Raw genomic sequence first — 19,644 nt, forward strand, 5'->3', positions numbered from 1 at the left:
AAACTGCTGCTTCACTAGATGGCGATAGTGTAAATGAAAAAAGAAGGAATATAATTTTTTGTTCTATCATTTTACACGTGCCTATCAGCTGACCTGCATCAAATTAGTTGTCAAAGTCAGTATAAAAAAATTATTGTTGATTATGTGATGTGAACATGATTTGTTGAATTTTGAATAATTGTTGATTGCTGAACACTCAATGGCGCATGTCCCCTTTAGCAACCTGATCTGCTAATGATTTCCGTCGCGCTTTCCATTGAATTCAGATTCAGGGTCAGTTCGGAGTTGGTCAGCGGCATCCATCGCATTTGAACAATTTAAACTGGTTCGTCGCTCGTTGTTTTGCACTCCGTAGTTCGATTTTATCTTAAATTTCACAACACGTTGAAATTCCATTCAGCGAGCAAAATACAATGGCTAGGGCTGCAATTGACCGGTTTTGTGACTCGGAATTTTGGGTAAGCATTTCTCAAACGAGCCTCATTTTGCTATTGTTTATTATGACATAATCACCGGTTCTCTCGGTACCCCCTTTTTATAATATAATAAAGCACTCCCTAGAACCCTGCTTAACAAGTGTATCTTGAGCTATATATTTAACCACACATCTCTAGGTTAACATATCTTTATCTTTAATTTGATTTCAGAATACATCACTCACCTGGGAGACTGATGACCCAGATTTCACAATATGCTTCGAAAAGACAATTTTGGTGTGGATACCATGTGTGTTTCTGTGGGTGTTTGCAGGCTTGGAAGTCTATTATATTGTAAGCAGCATTAAGAAAGATATCCCGTGGAATTGGCTGAACTTGACAAAACTTGCTGTCACTAGTGCCTTGAATGTTTTAATGATCAGTGATTTTGTTTGGAATATGCATAAATCCAGGACAGACTCTATTCCAAATGTGGATATATATACACCTTTGCTGAAGCTAGTGTCTTTTGTAAGTATATTTTCTCCCACTTATTGATATCAGTAAGAGTTGTATGAAGAAAATTCTGGGAGAAGCATTAGGATAGAAGATGAGTGCGTGAAAATAGTGTGGCATATTAAAAATCAAGTTTCTTGTGTATGAAGGTGCTTTAGTGTTATAGGGTTTAGGTTTATTTATCATCCCAGCCTAAGCATTTTTTATGAGACTGCAATCAAGGTTTTTAAAAATTTATACTAAAGTTCAGTATTTGTTAGTCTTTCTCCTGCCACTGTCACTTTAGATTTAAGTGGAGATTTTTAATTGCTTCATGTATTTTTGCTAGTTTTAAATTGTGTTGAAATATTTTGCATAGTGAGGTTGCATCTGAAAGAATTATTAATTAGGGCTTTTTGCTCTGGGTTCAAGGAGAGCATATTAATGATTTTATTTGTAAGCTAAATAACATCAAAAACAGCTAAATATTTAGTAACTTGAAAAAATATCTAATACCAACACATTTTTTAACAGTCTAGGTATAAGTGAATTTGTAATGTTTCAGATTTATCTCTTGGTGTATATATGTAGGTCTGTAGCAGTTATTTCATTCAAAGTTTATTTTATTTTTATAGATTTATTCGTTAAAGTCATCATTGAAGTAGCAATTTTCAACAATCAGTGATGACCTAAAGGTTAATTAAATCTAAATAGTAGAAATTGACACTTAAAGGCACTAATAATAAATTGTTCAATGTTTGGCTACAGCATATATTTGCAACTAATTTGTGTGGTAGTCATTGGTGAATGTTAGTTGGGGAAGGGTAAATAAGGAGAAGAAGCTATTAACAAAAGTTAATAGTCTAGGAATTCCTTGGAGTTTTCTGGTTTTCTAAAAAGTTTCTATGGTGTCTTATTTTAAGTAAATTGAGATAAAATTGAGGACGGATAATAGATTTTTACTTGCTTAATAAAAATCAGGAATTTTGACATGTTTATACATATAAAAAAAGTTTTGATTCTTATAACTGATTTAAAATTCACAATCTAAACAAAAGACATAGAAAGTAAATGTACAATTATCTAGTAAGGTTCAGATCTCTTGTTATTAGGTTGGTAATAAGAATTAAGGAGAAGGTTAAGGATAATGAGAAATTACCTAATTCATTATTTTGCTATTGAATTTTATATACAAGTATATTATAAAGAGGATAATAGTCAATAAATGAAGCATTTTTTTCTGATGACGATATCGAGACTAAATTTTGATGAATGGGGACTTAGTATTGTATAGGAAGTGTTGAAAAACTTATGTACAATATTCATCATTAATAATACTTATCAGTTCCATATTTTGACATAAGCATAAATTAATTTAAAAATAAATTGGCAAAGAATGCAATAGTTAATTAAATTATTTATGTGTCCCTCTAAGATAATTATGTATGATTTAGGTAAAGGACCTACAAGGTATCTGTAAATTTAAGGATCCATCTATCTTGTCTAAAAACAAATAGCATTTCTGAAAATAATAGGCGCATAATTATCTCATTTACAAAGAGCTTATTGTATGAAGTCATATGAGAACATATTAGTTAAGATTAAATTTGTCAAAATTTACTGTCACCTCAAGGTATGTACAGTGCTTCAGTTATATTTAAAAGATTAAAAAATCACAGTTCATGTACCTTGTTTAAAATTAGCGCCCAAATTTGCTATCAAATCAAAGCCTAACCCGAATCATTGATTCATTTGAAACGAGGTTCAAAACCCGTAACAACCTTGCTCTCTTTTACATTTAGCTGCTAGTACGCTATATTTTTTAAGGCCTAAAAGTTCGTCAGTCTTTCTGTCTTCTCTGAATTTGGTGACAAATGGTCTCAATTACGGAATTTGTCCTCTTTCTAATTGAGACATGTCATTGCGCAACAGTATGCAATGCTCATTCTAAAGGCCTCATGACTGGCTAAATTGCTATAACTAAGTAAAGATTTGTGGCTGAAAATTACTGATGGTATGTAATACAGCAGCGATTAATAAACCAGTTTGTTTACAAAGTTTGATTAAGCTTTTCAATTAACGGTTCTTTTTTTAATTTTTAAGAAAAACAGTAATCTGTGAACCTCAAATGTAGGGCGTTGATTAAATTCTTTACTATTTACCATTAAACATTTGGATGACAACTGATAACAGATTAATTTACCCAAGATATGCATATGCTATTTAAAGGCCTATTTGAGATTTTTTTTAATGATCGTCCTTGATATTGATGATATTAATTTTTTTATAGCTCCTCTCAGGGCTGCTTCTCTTTTACAACCGCAAATATGGCATTCGTTCTTCGGGCCTCCAGTTTCTCTTCTGGTTTCTGGTGTCCCTCTTTGGAGCAGCCCAGTTCAGGACAGAAATCAGAGGGGCTCAAAGGCAAGATATACCCTCGTCCTACTATCAATACATCAGCTACCTCGTGTACTACCCCTTGGTTGTGTTGATGCTCCTGCTGAACTGTTTTGCCGACCAGCCTCCAATAGTGACCAAATATCCCAACACGCAGGTAATATTTATAACCTTCAAGAATAATAATTATAATTATTATTAGTGACGGTATTTCCTGTGATTTATTTTCTACCACAAAAAATCTAAATTTGGAGACATTATTGTATTGTGTTTCAGCATTACTTGCAAATTCGTAAGAGTCGTATAGATTGATTATTACTGATTAAAATTTTGTTGCGGTAGTACTACTTGTTATTTAAATAAATTCCTCATATGTATTTCCATCAGGGGAAGCCCAGTTATCACTCACATTTAAAAACGCAGTAATTTATGACCTAATTGCTGTAGGCATTAATAAATCAATGCTAGATCAAATCCTGATTTACAACAATTTCCAACTCGCGTTGAAATTACGTAAGAGACAAGATGATTTGAAGCACGAAATCGTAGGTAAGAACACAAACACATTCCTTCAATTCAAGGTTAAAAAGATTGCTTTAAACCAACGGGAAATATTTCGAGTAAATTATAATTCACATAAAAACGATGTTTTGGTGTTTTTTATTAACGGATATACCAGCAATTTTTTGGTACTCAACACGTTTATACTAAAGTTTCAAAATAACATTGATTAACTCTTCAGCAAAACGTACATAATGTGCTTATCTGTCCTTGAATGCAGATGTCTATACACTGATGACTGGCTGTTTGCTCATCTTTTATTATTTACGAAACAGCTTGTTTGAGTTGGAATATTCCCAGGTAATACCCATTATAGGACAGAGTATAACGGAAAATCGTTGATTGTCTATTTCACATTAGATTATTGATATAGTTTTAGATTTATTCTTCAATTATGTTTTTAAAAACATGGCTTTCATACCTCTTGTTGTGTTACACGAAATACATAGTTTATTCCCGTTCGAAGAGTTTGCTTGTAAACTGGTTTCGTGCTACCTGCTTTCCTTCTTAACCAGAAAGAAACACAGAAGAGTTCTTTACATACCAAATAAATTTCTAATTTTATTGATTTTGAGATGTGAGCCGGACCGGATATGTAGAATATCGAATGTTTCTAAAATGCCACTTTTAAATGTTTTAATTATTAAACTTGGCTGGAAAATCGAGAAATTAGAAATTATTTTGAAAAGTGTTGATACTATTCAGGCTTTTTACAAGAGAGAAACAAAAAGTAGACTTTCATATTGACTCATTTTACGGTTCATTATAATGGGGTGGGAGGTAGTTTTTGAAATAAAAAAAAAGAGTTGTTTGCGTTATGGTCGAGATTCTACTGATAGAATTGTGCTGTAATTGGTTTTAATAGCTTATACATATTAGTTGCATTAAAAAGTTCTGATATTATCATTTGTGAAAGAGAAGCTCTAAGCCTATTAAAGTTCGTATTAAGTAGTACCTATAATAGATATACCCAAGTATAAGTTAAAATTCAAAAACTACTGTATAGGTCAACGTCCGTTCCTTTGTTTAAATATTATCTATAAATAATATATAATGTAGCTATAAACTACTTGAGAAAATTATAGGATTTAGTTGTCGTAGAACATGTGTTTCCCACATTGCTCCCTACGTATTTAAATCTCGAGGCGCTTTTAATTTTCCAACCTGAACCAAAAATGTGTTTAGAGGAAGAAAAAGGAATTTAAGATAAATTATAATAGGTATATCATGAAATATTACATGTTTCTTCTTTTTAAGAATCCATGTCCCGAAGACGGCGCAAGCTTCATATCTCGACTAGTATTCGCATGGTTTGATAAAATGACCTGGACCGGGTTCAGAAAACCTCTTGAAACCCAGGACTTGTGGGACTTAAATCCTGCGGATTCCGCCGCGGAAGTGGTGCCGATCTTTGAGAAGCACTGGAAGGAAACTTTACTAAAATCAAAAAAGTAAGCATTAAAAATGTCGATTGAGGTGTTAGAAATTTATTGTAAAACTATTATAAGGATTGCTCCCCATGCCAGAGCGCAATTTAAAGGAGACACTGGGCAAATAGATTTTCTTCCTGAAAAAAAGACTGAAGCCTCAGTATTGCCTGCATTAGTCCGTTCATTTGGGCTAATGTTTCTTTTCGGCGCCAGCTTGAAGTTCATTCAAGACATTCTTATGTTCATCAGTCCTCAAATTTTAGGGTATATATATCATTTTAACCATATATCACATGTTTACTTAATAGTGATATTTCTTTGAAGATTCATAATTACATTTGTAAAAACTGGAGGCTACTTCTGGCACGGCCCCCTATTCGCAGTCCTAATGTTTGTAACCGCCACGATTCAAACCCTAATCTTGGCCCAGTATTTTAATCGAATGTTTATAGTGGGCATGCGAATTAGAACCGCCCTAGTGGCCACTATTTACAGGAAATCTCTTAAAATCTCGAATAAGGCACGTAAAGAGAGAACCGCGGGCGAAATAGTAAATCTTATGTCGGTGGATGCCCAGAAATTTATGGATCTAACCGCCTATCTCAACATGATATGGTCTGCCCCTCTGCAAATCTGTCTTTCCATGTACTTTTTATGGCAGGAATTGGGGCCCTCGGTTTTGGCCGGTCTGGCTGTAATGATATTCTTGATCCCAATTAACGGTTTTATCGCGAATAAAACCAAAAGTCTACAAATGAAGCAAATGAAGAATAAAGATGAGAGGGTCAAATTAATGAACGAGGTTTTGAGTGGCATTAAAGTACTCAAGTTGTACGCATGGGAGCCCAGTTTTGAGGCTCAAGTGTTGAAGATTAGAGATAAGGAGGTTAAGGTGCTGAAAGAGGCTGCGTATTTGAACGCAGGGACTTCGTTTATATGGTCTTGTGCCCCATTTTTGGTAAGTTGAATTTTTATTTTAAATTAAAATTTAATGCAAATTTCTATTTATTTTCGATATTAAATGTGTATTGTGTCGTATAAGCATTTTCAGTGTATGTCCAGAATTACATGAGATATTAATGAAAATAAGCGGTTAATGGTAACATTATGCAAGGTTTTTTGTTTATGGGTTTAATGTTACAGTCACATTATTAGAGGGAATTGAAGATAAGGGAACAGATGCATGCATAAACTAATATTTATCTACTAGGAGAGCTTATTTGTGGTTTAAAAATATAATATTAATACAAGGACGACCTGTAAGATGACGTGTGTTATTGAAATTTCTTTAGGTATTTCGCCAAAATATATTCCGAAAGTTCATATCCAAAATGACTGCTTGCAGTGGAAAATAAAGACGATTTTACAATTTAAAGTTCATGTTAGATTTGTTCTATCGGAATTCATACGTCAATAATATTCGTTACAAGATTCAAAATGCTACTTGTTTTTGTTCAAACACGAATTCTCCAGATTAGAGACAGTATGAATTCTGAAAATGCTTATACAGTAACTAGTTAATTTCTACGTATGTGTTTATAATATTTGTATCTAGGTCGTTTTGGCAACTTTCGTGTCCTTCATCTTTAGCGACAAGACAAACATCCTAACACCGGAGATAACCTTTAAGTCTTTAAGTCTTTTCAGTCTCATGAGCGTGCCGATGGGAATCCTGCCGATCCTGTTGGTTTACACTGTGGAGGTAAACTGGGGCCTCATTTGGACCTGGACTTCACGCACTCAACTAATACTTTCCCCTTATTATTACCGCATTTAGGTGGCAGTGCCCAATTATTTATAATTTAACTTCCATGGTTTGTGGTGGTCGAAGGATCTGCCCTTTCAGTTAAACATTTTAGTTTATCAGTCGTGCTGTTATTAATATTCTTACATGCGGAAGTAAACATTTAGATTTAGACGTCATCGTTTCTATTGCATGCCCTAGGTGTCACTGGTCAGTTTCGCTACTTACGTCTTAGTGGATGAGAACAATGTGCTCGACGCGAGCAAAGCGTACGTTTCTATATCGCTTTTCAATATTTTAAGGTTCCCTCTCAGTATGTTGCCTATGATGATATCCAACATGGTTCAAGTAAGCACTTTATCCTACACTTATTTTCATTGAAGTTCTAATTCAGTCTTAATTTGCTAGTAGATCCGATAAGTTCGAGATAGATATATTTCCTGCTTGTTCAAATTTAGAAAACAGTCTTGAAGTAGCTGGGTTGTTAGTACTATATTATATGGATAAATAGGACTGAAATAGAACGATTCATTAGAAGCTTTCAATGTATTGGTGCAAAGTAGAAAATCAATTTTATAGGATGTCTCAGTGTGAGACAATGAGAACTTAAAAATACTAATCCGGTTATGGATGATCAGAATTATTTAGAATTTTTTCGATTTTTACATTTTAGTTAATTACTGGTTAACTTTCGTTCAGGAAATTATAGTCAGGTGTTTAATGGTTTGGAGAATGCCTAAAATTCATTACTAAACATCTCTATTCATTATAACGCTCATTTCTTGCACTGATTTTTAATTGATGTAAACCAGGATTGGAAAATGTCGTGGGACACTATTTGTAATATTATTAAATACTTTGTACATATCAATTTATCCTAGCGAGCAGCGGTTAAAAAATAACCCCTGAATCATCAGAATAATATTGCAAATAATGTTCTAGCGTTAATGATCGTTTCCCTATATGTAATGTCACTTTCAGACTTGGGTGTCCGTTAAAAGAATAAACACGTTCATGAACGCTGAAGAACTGGATCCCAATACTATTACCCATGATTCTAATGAAGGTATATTCACATGTTTGTTTTTACTGAATTACTGAATTTAAAATTTATAGCCGAACCCTTAGTAATTGAAAACGGAAATTTTTCGTGGGGAGGCGATGACGACTCTACTTTGAAGAACGTTAATATTAGAATTCCGCATAGAACTCTAAGTGCTGTTGTGGGCCCCGTAGGGTCAGGCAAAAGCAGTCTTATTTGCGCTTTATTGGGAGAAATGGACAAAGTTTCAGGAAGAGTAAGTTTCAATAAACTAAATCCAATATTATTGGATTTAAGACTAACAATTTTAAGGTGAATACTTATGGAACAGTGGCGTACGTGGCCCAGCAAGCCTGGATTCAAAACGCTACCCTAAAGGATAATATTTTATTTGGAAAACCTTTTAATAAGTCCATGTATGATAAGGTTATAGAGGCATGTGCATTGAAGCCTGACTTTGAAATGCTCCCTGGTGGAGATCAGACTGAAATAGGAGAGAAGGGTTAGTTAGATATTAAGAACACATCGATGATTAGTCATGCAATTTTTTTAGGTATAAACTTGTCTGGGGGGCAAAAACAGCGTGTAAGTTTGGCTAGGGCTGTTTACGCCGATGCTGACATTTACTATTTGGACGATCCACTTAGTGCTGTAGACTCCCATGTGGGAAAGCACATTTTTGAACAAGTTTTAGGACCGAAAGGTACCGTAACTCTTTCCTTCAATATTTATATAATATTGCTGTATTCCAGGATTACTGAAACGTAAAACCCGTGTATTGGTAACTCACGGTATAACGTACTTACCCCACACCGATAAAATCTATGTTTTAAATCATGGAGAAATTTCTGAAAATGGTACTTATCAGGAACTGCTTGACAAAAAGGGAGCTTTTGCTGAGTTCTTGTTGCAGCACATTCAGGAACAGGATGAAGATGAGGAAGGTAAGTTTATCATTGAAATTTATTTCAGTTGAGCTCTAATTGAGTTTTTTGTTCATTTGTTGATAGTATTTTGGGTTTTCAACAGAAAATTATTTTATAGCGCGTCGAATCCGCAGTAAACTTTCAGAGAGTTCTGGTATGTAATTTGGTATTTGAGAATGTATGTTGTTTCTCCGTTGATTTCGTGTTTTGGCGAAGTGTAAACGGAATGTGATCTTATTTGTTAAAAAATTGAACAAGAATCATAATTTTTTTTAATCTGTCTTTGAGCATAAAAGTTATGACACTTGCCACAAATTAACATCTTACATAAGGCGAATTTGACTCCGAGTAAGAGTTTTAATGTTGATTTCTTGTTTAGGTTTTTTGTTGCATTTCCGAAACTATAGTATATTTTTCTTCTAGAACTGGACGAACTTAAAACTCAACTCAGTCGTCAATTAAGCGAATTGGGTGAAGACGTGTCAAGGCAGTTTGTACGTAAGAGATCAAGAACATCAGAATCGAAATCGGAGACTGGTTCAAATCCTGCTTTGAATGGATCTTTGCAACGGCAAAAGTCGCAAGATAGCAACAAAAGTCCCAGAAAAGGTAAGAGAAACCATTTCTTAAACTAAATAGATAGGATCACGGACTTTGACCAGCGAAATTATTTTCTATTATTTGACCAGAAAATGTGCAACTTACTCAAATTATTTTTTTGTTGGGAATCGCCATTTTGAAAAGCAAAAAACAGCTTAAATGTTCAAAATTTCAAGTAAATTTGTGAAGAACATTGGATAGGTATATGCTTAAATGATTTAGTATCTTTTAACATGTGTAAAATTCACGTATACATTTGCGGCCTTAGTACTGAGTGTAATTTAAGTTTTAAAAAATCTCAAATGTTTGGTCAATCGACCGTCTCCAACTCTATGAAGAAAACACTAATTGCATTTTTCAGAGTCAAAAGGAGTTAATGGTCCTATCCAAGGAGAAAAACTAATCGAAGTAGAAAAATCCGAAACTGGTAGTGTTAGCTGGCAAGTTTATAAACATTATTTGTTGTCGATTGGTATTTTTGTGGTTATTATTACGGTGTTTCTGAACATGTTGTTCCAAGCATTCAGCATTGGTTCGAACGTTTGGTTAGGTATATAATATAATTTAGGGAGCTTACTGTATTTGATAAAATTTATTTTTCAAAGGTGTATGGGCCGATGATAAAAATATGGTCAATGAAAATGGGACTGTGAATACGTCTAAACGAGATTTGTATTTGGGGGTTTATGGTGCTTTAGGAGTTGGCCAGGGTAAGCCATTAGTTGATGTTTTGATCTTATTTTTATGTATATTTTAACTAATTATTATGCATGCCGCGATGACTTGATCCAATTTTTTAATGTAATTTTGATGCCATTATTAATTACATTTTCTGCATGTAAAACAATACTCTTAAAATGATTACGTCTGATTCATCTTAAAAGATTTTAGTTCTTAATTACTTATCTTTCGTTCAAAAAACTAATAATTCTGTTAAGTTATATTATTTACACATTTTTATACTTCTCAAATATCAGTTTTAACGAACTACACAAACCATTACTAACATTTTTATCATAAGGTTGCACCTATTAAATGTTTTAGGTAGAAGGGAATCGTGATTTTGCAGCATTTTTGTAGCATTTTTCCGTCACATTAAGCTTATGCACGTCTAGTTTGCTTCATTGATCGCCAATCATTTCCATCTTGTAATTTTGTTGGAATATACCTAAACAAAATTTACAGAGTTTGTCCTTGGAAAATAAAGTTGTTTCAGGTGAAACAAATAATATTTTGGGGAAGCAGTTGTGGTTTTATGAAAAAGTATATATTAGTGATATGATATTTTTGACGTGGTTAAAATGGGATGTAGTGAGTAAAAATAATTTACCCTTTGACTGGAAGAGGTTATAATAGCTGGCCCAAAATTTATTAGAGTTCATGATTATGCGTTGGAAAGCTCTTGCCCTTCATCACTCTCTAAGACATGAAGGATTTGATAATTTACTATGCAGTATTATCATAGAAATCTATTTTCATAAGGGTAAACGTGATATAAATTTCGTAATTATATGCGCGTGTTTTTGATAGGATTATTTGAGACGCAAAAGTACTGATGCAAACCGAACTCTCCTTCAAAACTAATTCATCATGACGAATAATTTTTCCTACAAGCGTGCAGTAAAGTGGTTTTGCTGAAAAAGTATTCGGACTGAAAATAATACTTTACTGCACACGGGTGGTTGAAATTTCTATAACACGTAATTTAAAGGGGCACGTGTCAGTATCAAAAACTTTTGTGCCTATTTAACATTGACATGCATGAGGTAAAACATATCACCTTACGCTAATACTTTATCGAATTGACGGAAGTCAATAAAATTAACATATATGTCCATAGGAAAAGTATGGTATCTAACAAGTATCTTAAAGGATATTTTACTGCACTCGACTAGGACCCAACACGTGTGAAAGTGTCTAGTCAATTGTTAATCCGTTTCACATAGTTTGTTCACCTATAATTAACATATCGTAAAGTCACTTGTTGCACTTGTCAGGCAAATAATAATTTGCAAATCTCTACAAAGCGTCGGTAAAAGTGACATAAATTTTTTTAGTCGTCGTTATCTTCTTCGCATCGTTAGCTCTGTATGTGGGCACATTAAACGCCGCCAAGAAACTTCATTTGGTGCTTCTATCTAATATATTGCGTGCACCCAATACCACCTTTTTCGACGTCACCCCCATAGGCAGAATCCTTAACAGGTTTTCCAAGGACGTCGATACGTTGGACACAGTTTTACCGATGACTTTGCGAGGATGGATTACGTGTTTCTTTTCGGTTAGTGCTATTAAAGTTGCGGTAACGTTTAAGGCAGTTATATTTGTGGGTTTATTGCGAAAAATAAATAACGCATATGCGGCGATATTTGAGAGTTTATAGAATTGTTAGCATGACTTTTATGAGTATTTGCATGTATTATAACGTTTGTCTCCAAAGAAAGTCGCATTTACTAATAGTAACTAATCAGCCTTATATAAACTAATACAGTTACACTAATCTGATGTTTATAGCGATATCAGTTTGTTCTTCGGAGGTGAATTTAACAATAGCGTGTCTAAATGCTGCCATTGCAATTCACAGACGTCTGCTCTACAACGTGCTTCGTCAGCCGATGTATTTTTTCGAAATCCGACCATTCGGTAGAATCGTATCTCGATTTTCCAAGGATCTAACTGATATCGATATCGAGTTGCCGTTTAACTGTTACGAGGTCGTCGAGAGCGGGCTGATTGTAAGTTTTCCTTTAAACAATGGATGTTGCATGTTGCATCAATCGAGGAAAACTCATTAGAACTTATCAATAGCATGATTGTAGAGAAACGTGATTGCAAAGATCTAATAATAATCGCTTCGCTAACTTTCTAACCTAATTAACTTGCTTTTTAAATGCTTGCACTTAACACAATTCTTCCGTTTGTAAGACATAGACCAACAAGGCTTTGGTGCGCATCAGTACCCTTATTCCTAGATAATTTTTTTCTTTTCAGCGTTTTTCTCAGTTTTCCTGCAGTTAGTTCCCGAGCTCGGATGCGTAGCAGCGGCTGCGTTATTGCATAAACACTTGTTGCATAACATTTTACGTTTGCCTATAAAGTTTTTCGACACCACGCCCTCCGGAAGGATATTGTCTAGGTTTGCCACAGACGTGGAGGTTGTCGACGATACCCTACCTTGGTATATTAACGATGGCATGTATTGTATTTTTGAGGTATTGAGAGTTTGATTTATTGAGTAGGGTTGTTAGAGCTAGAGTATCGGGAACGGTTCGTGAGAGTTTGGCTGAATTGTTGGTTGCTGTAGTCAATAGTCATTTGTGGTTATGTAAAATTGTCATTCTATCTTTAGGATATTCGAAAGTCCGGTTTTGGCTGATAAACAGTTATTGGAAGCCATTAATTTTTAATATATTACATTATTAAATAGACTATATGAATTAAAATTCCAATCTGCGTAGAGTTGCCCATTCCTCTAAAATCAAATCAGATTTCATTCCCTAATATTGTTTAGTACGAATAACCAATTTGTTTTTCTTCTCTGTGAAACTTTAAGAAAGCTTAGACTCACGTGGTTATCAAGTGTAGTATTTAGTATCGATTCAATGTAATTGTACATGGAACTCTGGAGTTTCGTTTGTTGTTATTAATTTTCATGTATAATATAACGATCTACGGAAACCATAACGTCTGTTGATCCATTTTGAAATAACGGCCATTTATTGGTCGTATTTAATATAATTGCCAACAAAGAATGACAATTTTATAAACCTCAGAAGTGTCCCCTCCGCAAAAATATAACTGCCTTATAAGTCTGCGACAAACCTTGAATTTTAAATACTGACTTACATTTATCACTTTCTTTTTAGGTGATCGGTACACTAGTGGTGACTAGCTACACCACCCCACCCTTCATAATCGTAATACTTCCCATTGGCCTGATATACTATTTCATTCAGCGTTTTTACGTGGCCACATCTAGACAATTAAAACGACTTGAATCTGTCTCTAGATCCCCGATTTATTCACATTTCGGGGAGACGGTGAGTGGTGTTCAGGCCATAAGGGCTTATGGCCAACAGGACAGATTCACAAGAGAATCCGAGACCAAAGTGGATCAGAACCAGATTTGTTATTATCCCAGCATTATATCCAATCGATGGTTGGCTGTTAGGTTGGAGATGATTGGAAATTTTATTATATTGTTTGCAGCATTATTTGCTGTCTTGGGGAAAGATCAATTGCCGGGTTTGGTGGGATTGTCCATTACGTATTGTTTGCAGGTAGTTAAAGCAGTATTTCAGAGCTAGCTATAGAGTTGGTAAAATTGGTTTTGGTAATTACAGATATGTAAATTCGTGTATTAAGGAGTGATTTTTCGGCCAAACGCAATTCTATAGCTTGTTTGGAGACGTTTATTGAATCTTTAATATGTGTTTTTATATCTCAAAATCTTTTTCTAGATCACGCAAACCCTTAACTGGTTGGTCCGAATGACCTCCGATGTCGAAACAAATATTGTGGCTGTAGAGCGAATTAAAGAGTACGCTGAAGTACCTTCAGAAGCTCCTTGGGATATTCCCGGTACAATTATGCCCACTTCATGGCCTGAGACTGGTATTTTTTTTATATTATCATTATTTTTAATAAATAAATGTTTTTTATTGCAATTAGGTGCAGTCACATTTAAAGATTATTCAGTACGCTATCGCCCAGGATTGGAATTAGTTTTAAATGGACTAAATTTCACCGTTAAAGGAGGTGAAAAGGTTGGAATTGTCGGCAGGACTGGAGCAGGAAAGTCCAGCTTAACTCTCTCATTGTTTAGGCAAGAAAATATTACTTTATAAAAACTAATTTATATTAGCCGAATTTAGGATCATTGAAGCTTCGGACGGGCAAATTATAATTGATGGCGTTAATGTGGCTAGCCTGGGCCTGCATACTTTGAGATCTCGTTTGACGATTATTCCTCAGGATGCAGTCTTATTTTCGGGCTCCCTTAGAATGAATTTGGATCCATTTGATACACATAGTGACGATGATGTGTGGAGATCTTTGGAGCTGGCTCATCTTAAGGCGTTCGTGAAAGGTAAGAATATCGTGTTGTTTTGTAGTGGATTCTATTTTTTATTTATACTGTAGGCTTATTTTATTGTTGCCTTTAGAAAATAACATCAGATATTCTAGGAATATTCAAGCAAGCATAATTTTCAAATATCTGTTGCTTTTTGTGATATGTGCGACACAACGAGAATTTTTATACTATTAATGATCACCAAATACTCATTTCTATTATTAGGTGTTAATAGTCAATATACTAGTTTATGGTAAACAATTTTAATAACAAAACTTCATTAATTTATAGATAATATTTAGTGTGAGCATAGATTGAATCACTCTGTATATTAGCATCAATTTCATATCCTAAATCTATCAAAAATAGATAGCTTAATTTCGACATTTTTAAATTTTACATAGGTTTAGCGGCGGGCCTGAATCATGAAGTCGCCGAAGGAGGCGAGAACCTCTCGGTAGGCCAACGTCAGTTAGTCTGCTTGGCCCGAGCTCTGTTACGTAAGACCAAAATTTTAATTCTTGATGAAGCCACAGCTGCCGTGGACTTGGAAACAGACGATTTAATTCAAAGAACCATCAAAACGGAGTTCAAAGAGTGCACAGTTTTAACCATCGCCCATCGGTTGAATACGATAATGGACTCTGATAGGGTGATTGTATTGGATAAAGGGCGGATAGTGGAATTCGACACTCCTTCCAATTTACTTGCGCGTCCTGATAGTATATTCCACGGCATGTGTAGGGATGCAGGGTTGGCCTAAACATTTTAACTACAATTTACAAATGCTTATTTTGATTATTGTTGAGATTAATATTTTTAGGTAGAATTCAAACGGCCCAACAATGGAAGGTTTTAATTTAATTATTCCATCGTTTGATAGTGAGTTTTCTTTTTTTACTTAACAAGTGAAATCTTGCCTTATGGATCAACTTGCTAAATTGTGATGTTTGTAAATGCAGTTTTTCTACTTAGACATTTTTAAGGTTCAAATTTTGGAATTAGTTTCGCTTAGTACTTAGCACCATTTTTACTTAACGAAGCGTTTCACCTTATGGCTGTCATAGAAATAAGAAAGAATAGTTGTTGAATTCTTAAAATATGTGCTAAAGACAATCTGTGAGCTTTTTTTTATTGTAGTGGAGTATCAGAATAATTTGTAAATGTGTATTATCCGTAAGTAACAGTTTTAGTTGTGATAATGGCACATTGCCATATTTTCATGTATTTATTCGCAAAGTGCAAATTTAAGTTTGCCAATTAACACAGTAGTCACAATAAAGATTACCACACATTTTCTATATTAAAATAGGTAGTAATCAAACAAATGTTCAAACAATATTATAAAAAAATCACTTCATTAGAGCTTTGTATTTTTGTTCTTTTTGTAATAAACCACGTATTTATATAACTGTAATTGGTTTTTTTTTGTTCCTGTGGTCAAGGTTTCAGAGAGCCGACGATTTACTCAACAACTAGTTAAATAAATTGCCCTGAAAACTTCAATCCGTTCTGAAAAGTTTTGATTGTTTCTCGGGTTAAGTTGGGATAAGGTTACGGGGGAGAAGAGTTTGGAGATTTAAAATATCGGGAAATAGACGGGAATTTGTTTATTTTCTAAAAATTTCAGAAAAATGGAATTGTGAAATTAATGAAGACTCACGGGCATATTACAAATTCATCAGAAAGAGATCAGTTTTCTATAATGGTCGCATTTGCAAGTATACCTAGACCAGATGGCGCTTTTTTATTTCCAAAGTTTTCGACGTTAAAAAGCTGTGATTTATTGGATTTCTGTTTAGACTGGGAAATTGCCTCTTTTACCAGGATTCGCTAATACCAACGATTTATTGTTTAGAATCTTTTCACTTTTCTGACTTGGTGTAAACTTTGATGTTCCGCAGAGTTTCTTAGACCTCTAGAAAAATTGCTAGCAGACCCTCCAAGGTAATTTTTTCAGTTTGTCTAAATTAGTTTTCGGTTCATTCTTATTGTAAAATGTTGAATGTCACAATCGAATATAAAGTCAATTTGTAAAAAAATTTTCATAGGATGATTTCTAATAAATTTCAAAAAAGTGCTAAGCACGGTCATTGTTTCTTTGATTAGTTGAAAAATATTTTGTACGTAAAAAGTGCCCACCATATCAGATTGCCAAAGATATTTTTAAACGTATTTTAAAGAAAATATGTATCTTTTCATTTGACGAGTGACTTATTGTCTATTTCTGGAATCCAAAGATGACTTTTGCAAGGCAGATGAAATGTGGCTTGGAGCTACCTTTAAGTCGAATATTAGTTAATGACTGTTAGACGAAATTGTTGGACAGACCAACCTAATCTTGTGAACAAGGCAACTAAACTTTCTAAATATACGAAACTCAACACCCCAGCGAATTCGTAACTAACCATCCAAAACATGTTAACTAATGTTGGAACTACCCTTATTTAATTAATCCATGTATTAAATGCAAACTTCTATATGTACCCAACTGCAGCATAGATTATCGACACCCCAATTTACAAATCACATCAATATACATGCACAGTTAATATTATCCGGAAATTATCAACGTGTTTTTTAATCTAAAGCCGAAGAGGCAGTCCCTTGTCCCTAAGTGGATGTTGGCTATTCAACGTTCCACTCTCGACTTTATCCTACCCCTCGTCATCGATCTGCTCTCGTTTATTTTACATTTTATAATCTTTTATCATATCGAGATAATGAATCTTTAAAGTAAAATCTTTTTAGTCCATCTCTTCTTGTGCTTAACTTTTATGAAGAAAGCTAGTAAGTAGTGCAGGAAATACATGAAGTTTGCACGGCACAAAGTATATTTTTTTTACTAAGCTTTTTTGCATATTTATACCATGTAGCCCTAAATCGTACTCACATTTTATTCTTTTTAACATTTTAATAAATTACCGTTAAAAAAAATTCAAAAGCAGCATTAAATAAGACAAAAAATACTATTTTTGGATATTTGTTTATATTTTCAAATGTTACCAAATTTAATTTTTATTTTTCTCTAAAAGTAACCAATAGATTATGAATTGCAATACACCTTTGAATATACTTTTGAAAGATTTCTAGTTTGAGGTGGCGATTGACTCATGTATTAACTTAAAAAAATCAGCTATTTTGCGATACCGTTCACGTAAGAAACGTTTACAAAAATAAACAAACTTTAAAAGATAGATTTTTTTGTTAGATTTAAGACAGCTTTGGAAAAAAAATAATTTGTTAAAATTTTAACAGGGAAAGGAAAGTGGCAGGGGGGGGGGTTATAATTTAAGGCCACACGGTGGGTCTCAAAACATTGAAACTTTGAGGTGATATCGCATTAACTAATTAAAATAAACCATTTAATCACGCAAATTTGTTACCTACGTATTTCATGTATTGGTTCGACTGCAATATGTAAAGAGGTATTTAGAACGTTGTTTCTGGTAAAGAAACTTCTGCCACTCCTTTAGGAATTGAATTAGTTATATCTCCATTATACGCAAACAAGTTCGAATGCCATATCAAACCTGGATACGCTTCTTTTGCAGTCGGTACGTGCATACATGAAAATATATTAACGAGAATGTGACTTCTTCTAAATCAGTTTCACCGCTGACTAATAGATAATTTTAGCTTATAAAAGAATCTTTAAAGTGCTTTTTCAATTCGAAACTGTGACCCGAAGAGTGCCGGAGAACTTCTCCGACTTCAAACTTTTTAACCGTTCTATGCTGGGAATTTTTAGTAGCTATTTTTGTGTCAACACCAAGTCGTGTCTAATGAAAAGTAGGATGTGGCACTTTAAAAGTCCATGGTCAAGGGGCGCCTCAGCCTTGGAAACGTAAAGATAAGTTGAGACGTTTTAGGTCAGGCAAGGAGCACAAAAGCCTTATGCACGACCCATTGGCACGTTGTTCTAACCAGCATGAAAGAGGAGGACGAAAAAGAATAATGTGTTCTAAAGGGTTTTAATACTAAGGGATTTTATTATAGAGATTGTAGTCAGGAAAATAAAGTCTGTTCCAACGAAAATATTCCTCAATCCAATTTGTGTGAGAACAATAATTCTGCCAGTCTCTATTATTGGACTGCCCGTTGGGATGAACCTGCGAAAGGATTTCAGAGGTATGTTTTAATTATTTTGCTGGCTCTCTTGGGAAAGCATTTCATTTCAAGGAACAGGAAGAAAAGGATTTTTCATATAAATCTGATGTACTCAGAGAGGATTTTTAAGCCTTTGTAGGGCCAACAAAATTCTTCTAAAAAAACTAAATGGGCATGCATTTCCACATATATTTTTTCCAAAATAATTTGCAAGAACTCTTAGAACAGACTGCTTTAAATGTACATCGACAAATGTGGTTTTAAAACATGGCGCATTCCCTCACTTTATTCGATCAGTTCGTCAACAATTGCTGCTTATATTTCATGGTCTCTTTGATCACTCGATCTGACACCTATTGATTTTTCTACAGGACGGTCCTTAATGATGTGAGGGTATTTTAAGGTGGGATTTTACATGAAAAAATAATGATAGTCTGTCATATAAACTGTGTTCCAACAATGCTCCGTTACGAAAATACAGAGTTGCAAATTTTTAAAACAAAAATGAAACTTAACGAATATTTCCGAAACTGCTTGCGACATTTTCAATGAAATTTGGAATATAAAGAAAATTCATAAAGGCGCATTAATAGAAATGAAAATATGCATTTCGATGTAAACTTATTTAAAACTATTTTATGTCGACAAATAAAACCATAAAAAAATATAACACATTATGGGTTGACATGGTAATGAAATATAAATTACAACTTACTTCAATATATTTAAAATAACAGAAGATGCGCCCCTGATTTTTGTAAAAATAAAAATAGTTAAAAAAGAAAATTTATTGTTTTTATTGTTGTTACTGAAATCTATTCCTTCAGTTTTATCTTTTGTTGGAGCAGC

The 19,644-nt window shown here is 33.9% G+C and overlaps 1 protein-coding gene across 4 annotated transcripts; it reads left to right on the forward strand.

Moving 5' to 3' along the window:
• Nucleotides 1–126: 126 nt before the first annotated feature.
• MRP (Multidrug-Resistance like Protein 1) lies at nucleotides 127–16,102 on the forward strand. Of its 4 annotated transcripts, none has more exons than XM_066289665.1 (22): nucleotides 127–458; nucleotides 648–947; nucleotides 3,202–3,465; nucleotides 5,127–5,320; nucleotides 5,378–5,563; nucleotides 5,624–6,257; nucleotides 7,245–7,391; nucleotides 8,025–8,109; nucleotides 8,160–8,341; nucleotides 8,398–8,587; nucleotides 8,639–8,788; nucleotides 8,838–9,029; nucleotides 9,130–9,165; nucleotides 9,435–9,620; nucleotides 9,973–10,161; nucleotides 10,217–10,321; nucleotides 12,603–12,823; nucleotides 13,478–13,891; nucleotides 14,072–14,225; nucleotides 14,283–14,436; nucleotides 14,486–14,700; nucleotides 15,090–16,102. In XM_066289665.1, the coding sequence occupies exons 1-22, from the start codon at nucleotides 414–416 to the stop codon at nucleotides 15,446–15,448; spliced, it is 4,602 nt and encodes a 1,533-aa protein (XP_066145762.1). In that variant the 5' UTR covers nucleotides 127–413; the 3' UTR covers nucleotides 15,449–16,102. The 4 variants fall into 4 exon arrangements, with proteins under 4 accessions (XP_066145762.1, XP_066145745.1, XP_066145734.1 ...); XM_066289648.1 differs by lacking the exons at nucleotides 7,245–7,391; nucleotides 12,603–12,823 and adding exons at nucleotides 6,855–7,001; nucleotides 11,669–11,892 and having other exon boundaries at nucleotides 128–458; XM_066289637.1 differs by lacking the exon at nucleotides 12,603–12,823 and adding an exon at nucleotides 11,669–11,892 and having other exon boundaries at nucleotides 128–458.
• The last annotated feature ends 3,542 nt before the right edge of the window (nucleotides 16,103–19,644 follow it).

This window comes from Euwallacea fornicatus, chromosome 1, assembly GCF_040115645.1.
Source record: "Euwallacea fornicatus isolate EFF26 chromosome 1, ASM4011564v1, whole genome shotgun sequence".
NCBI lineage: Eukaryota > Metazoa > Arthropoda > Insecta > Coleoptera > Curculionidae > Euwallacea > Euwallacea fornicatus.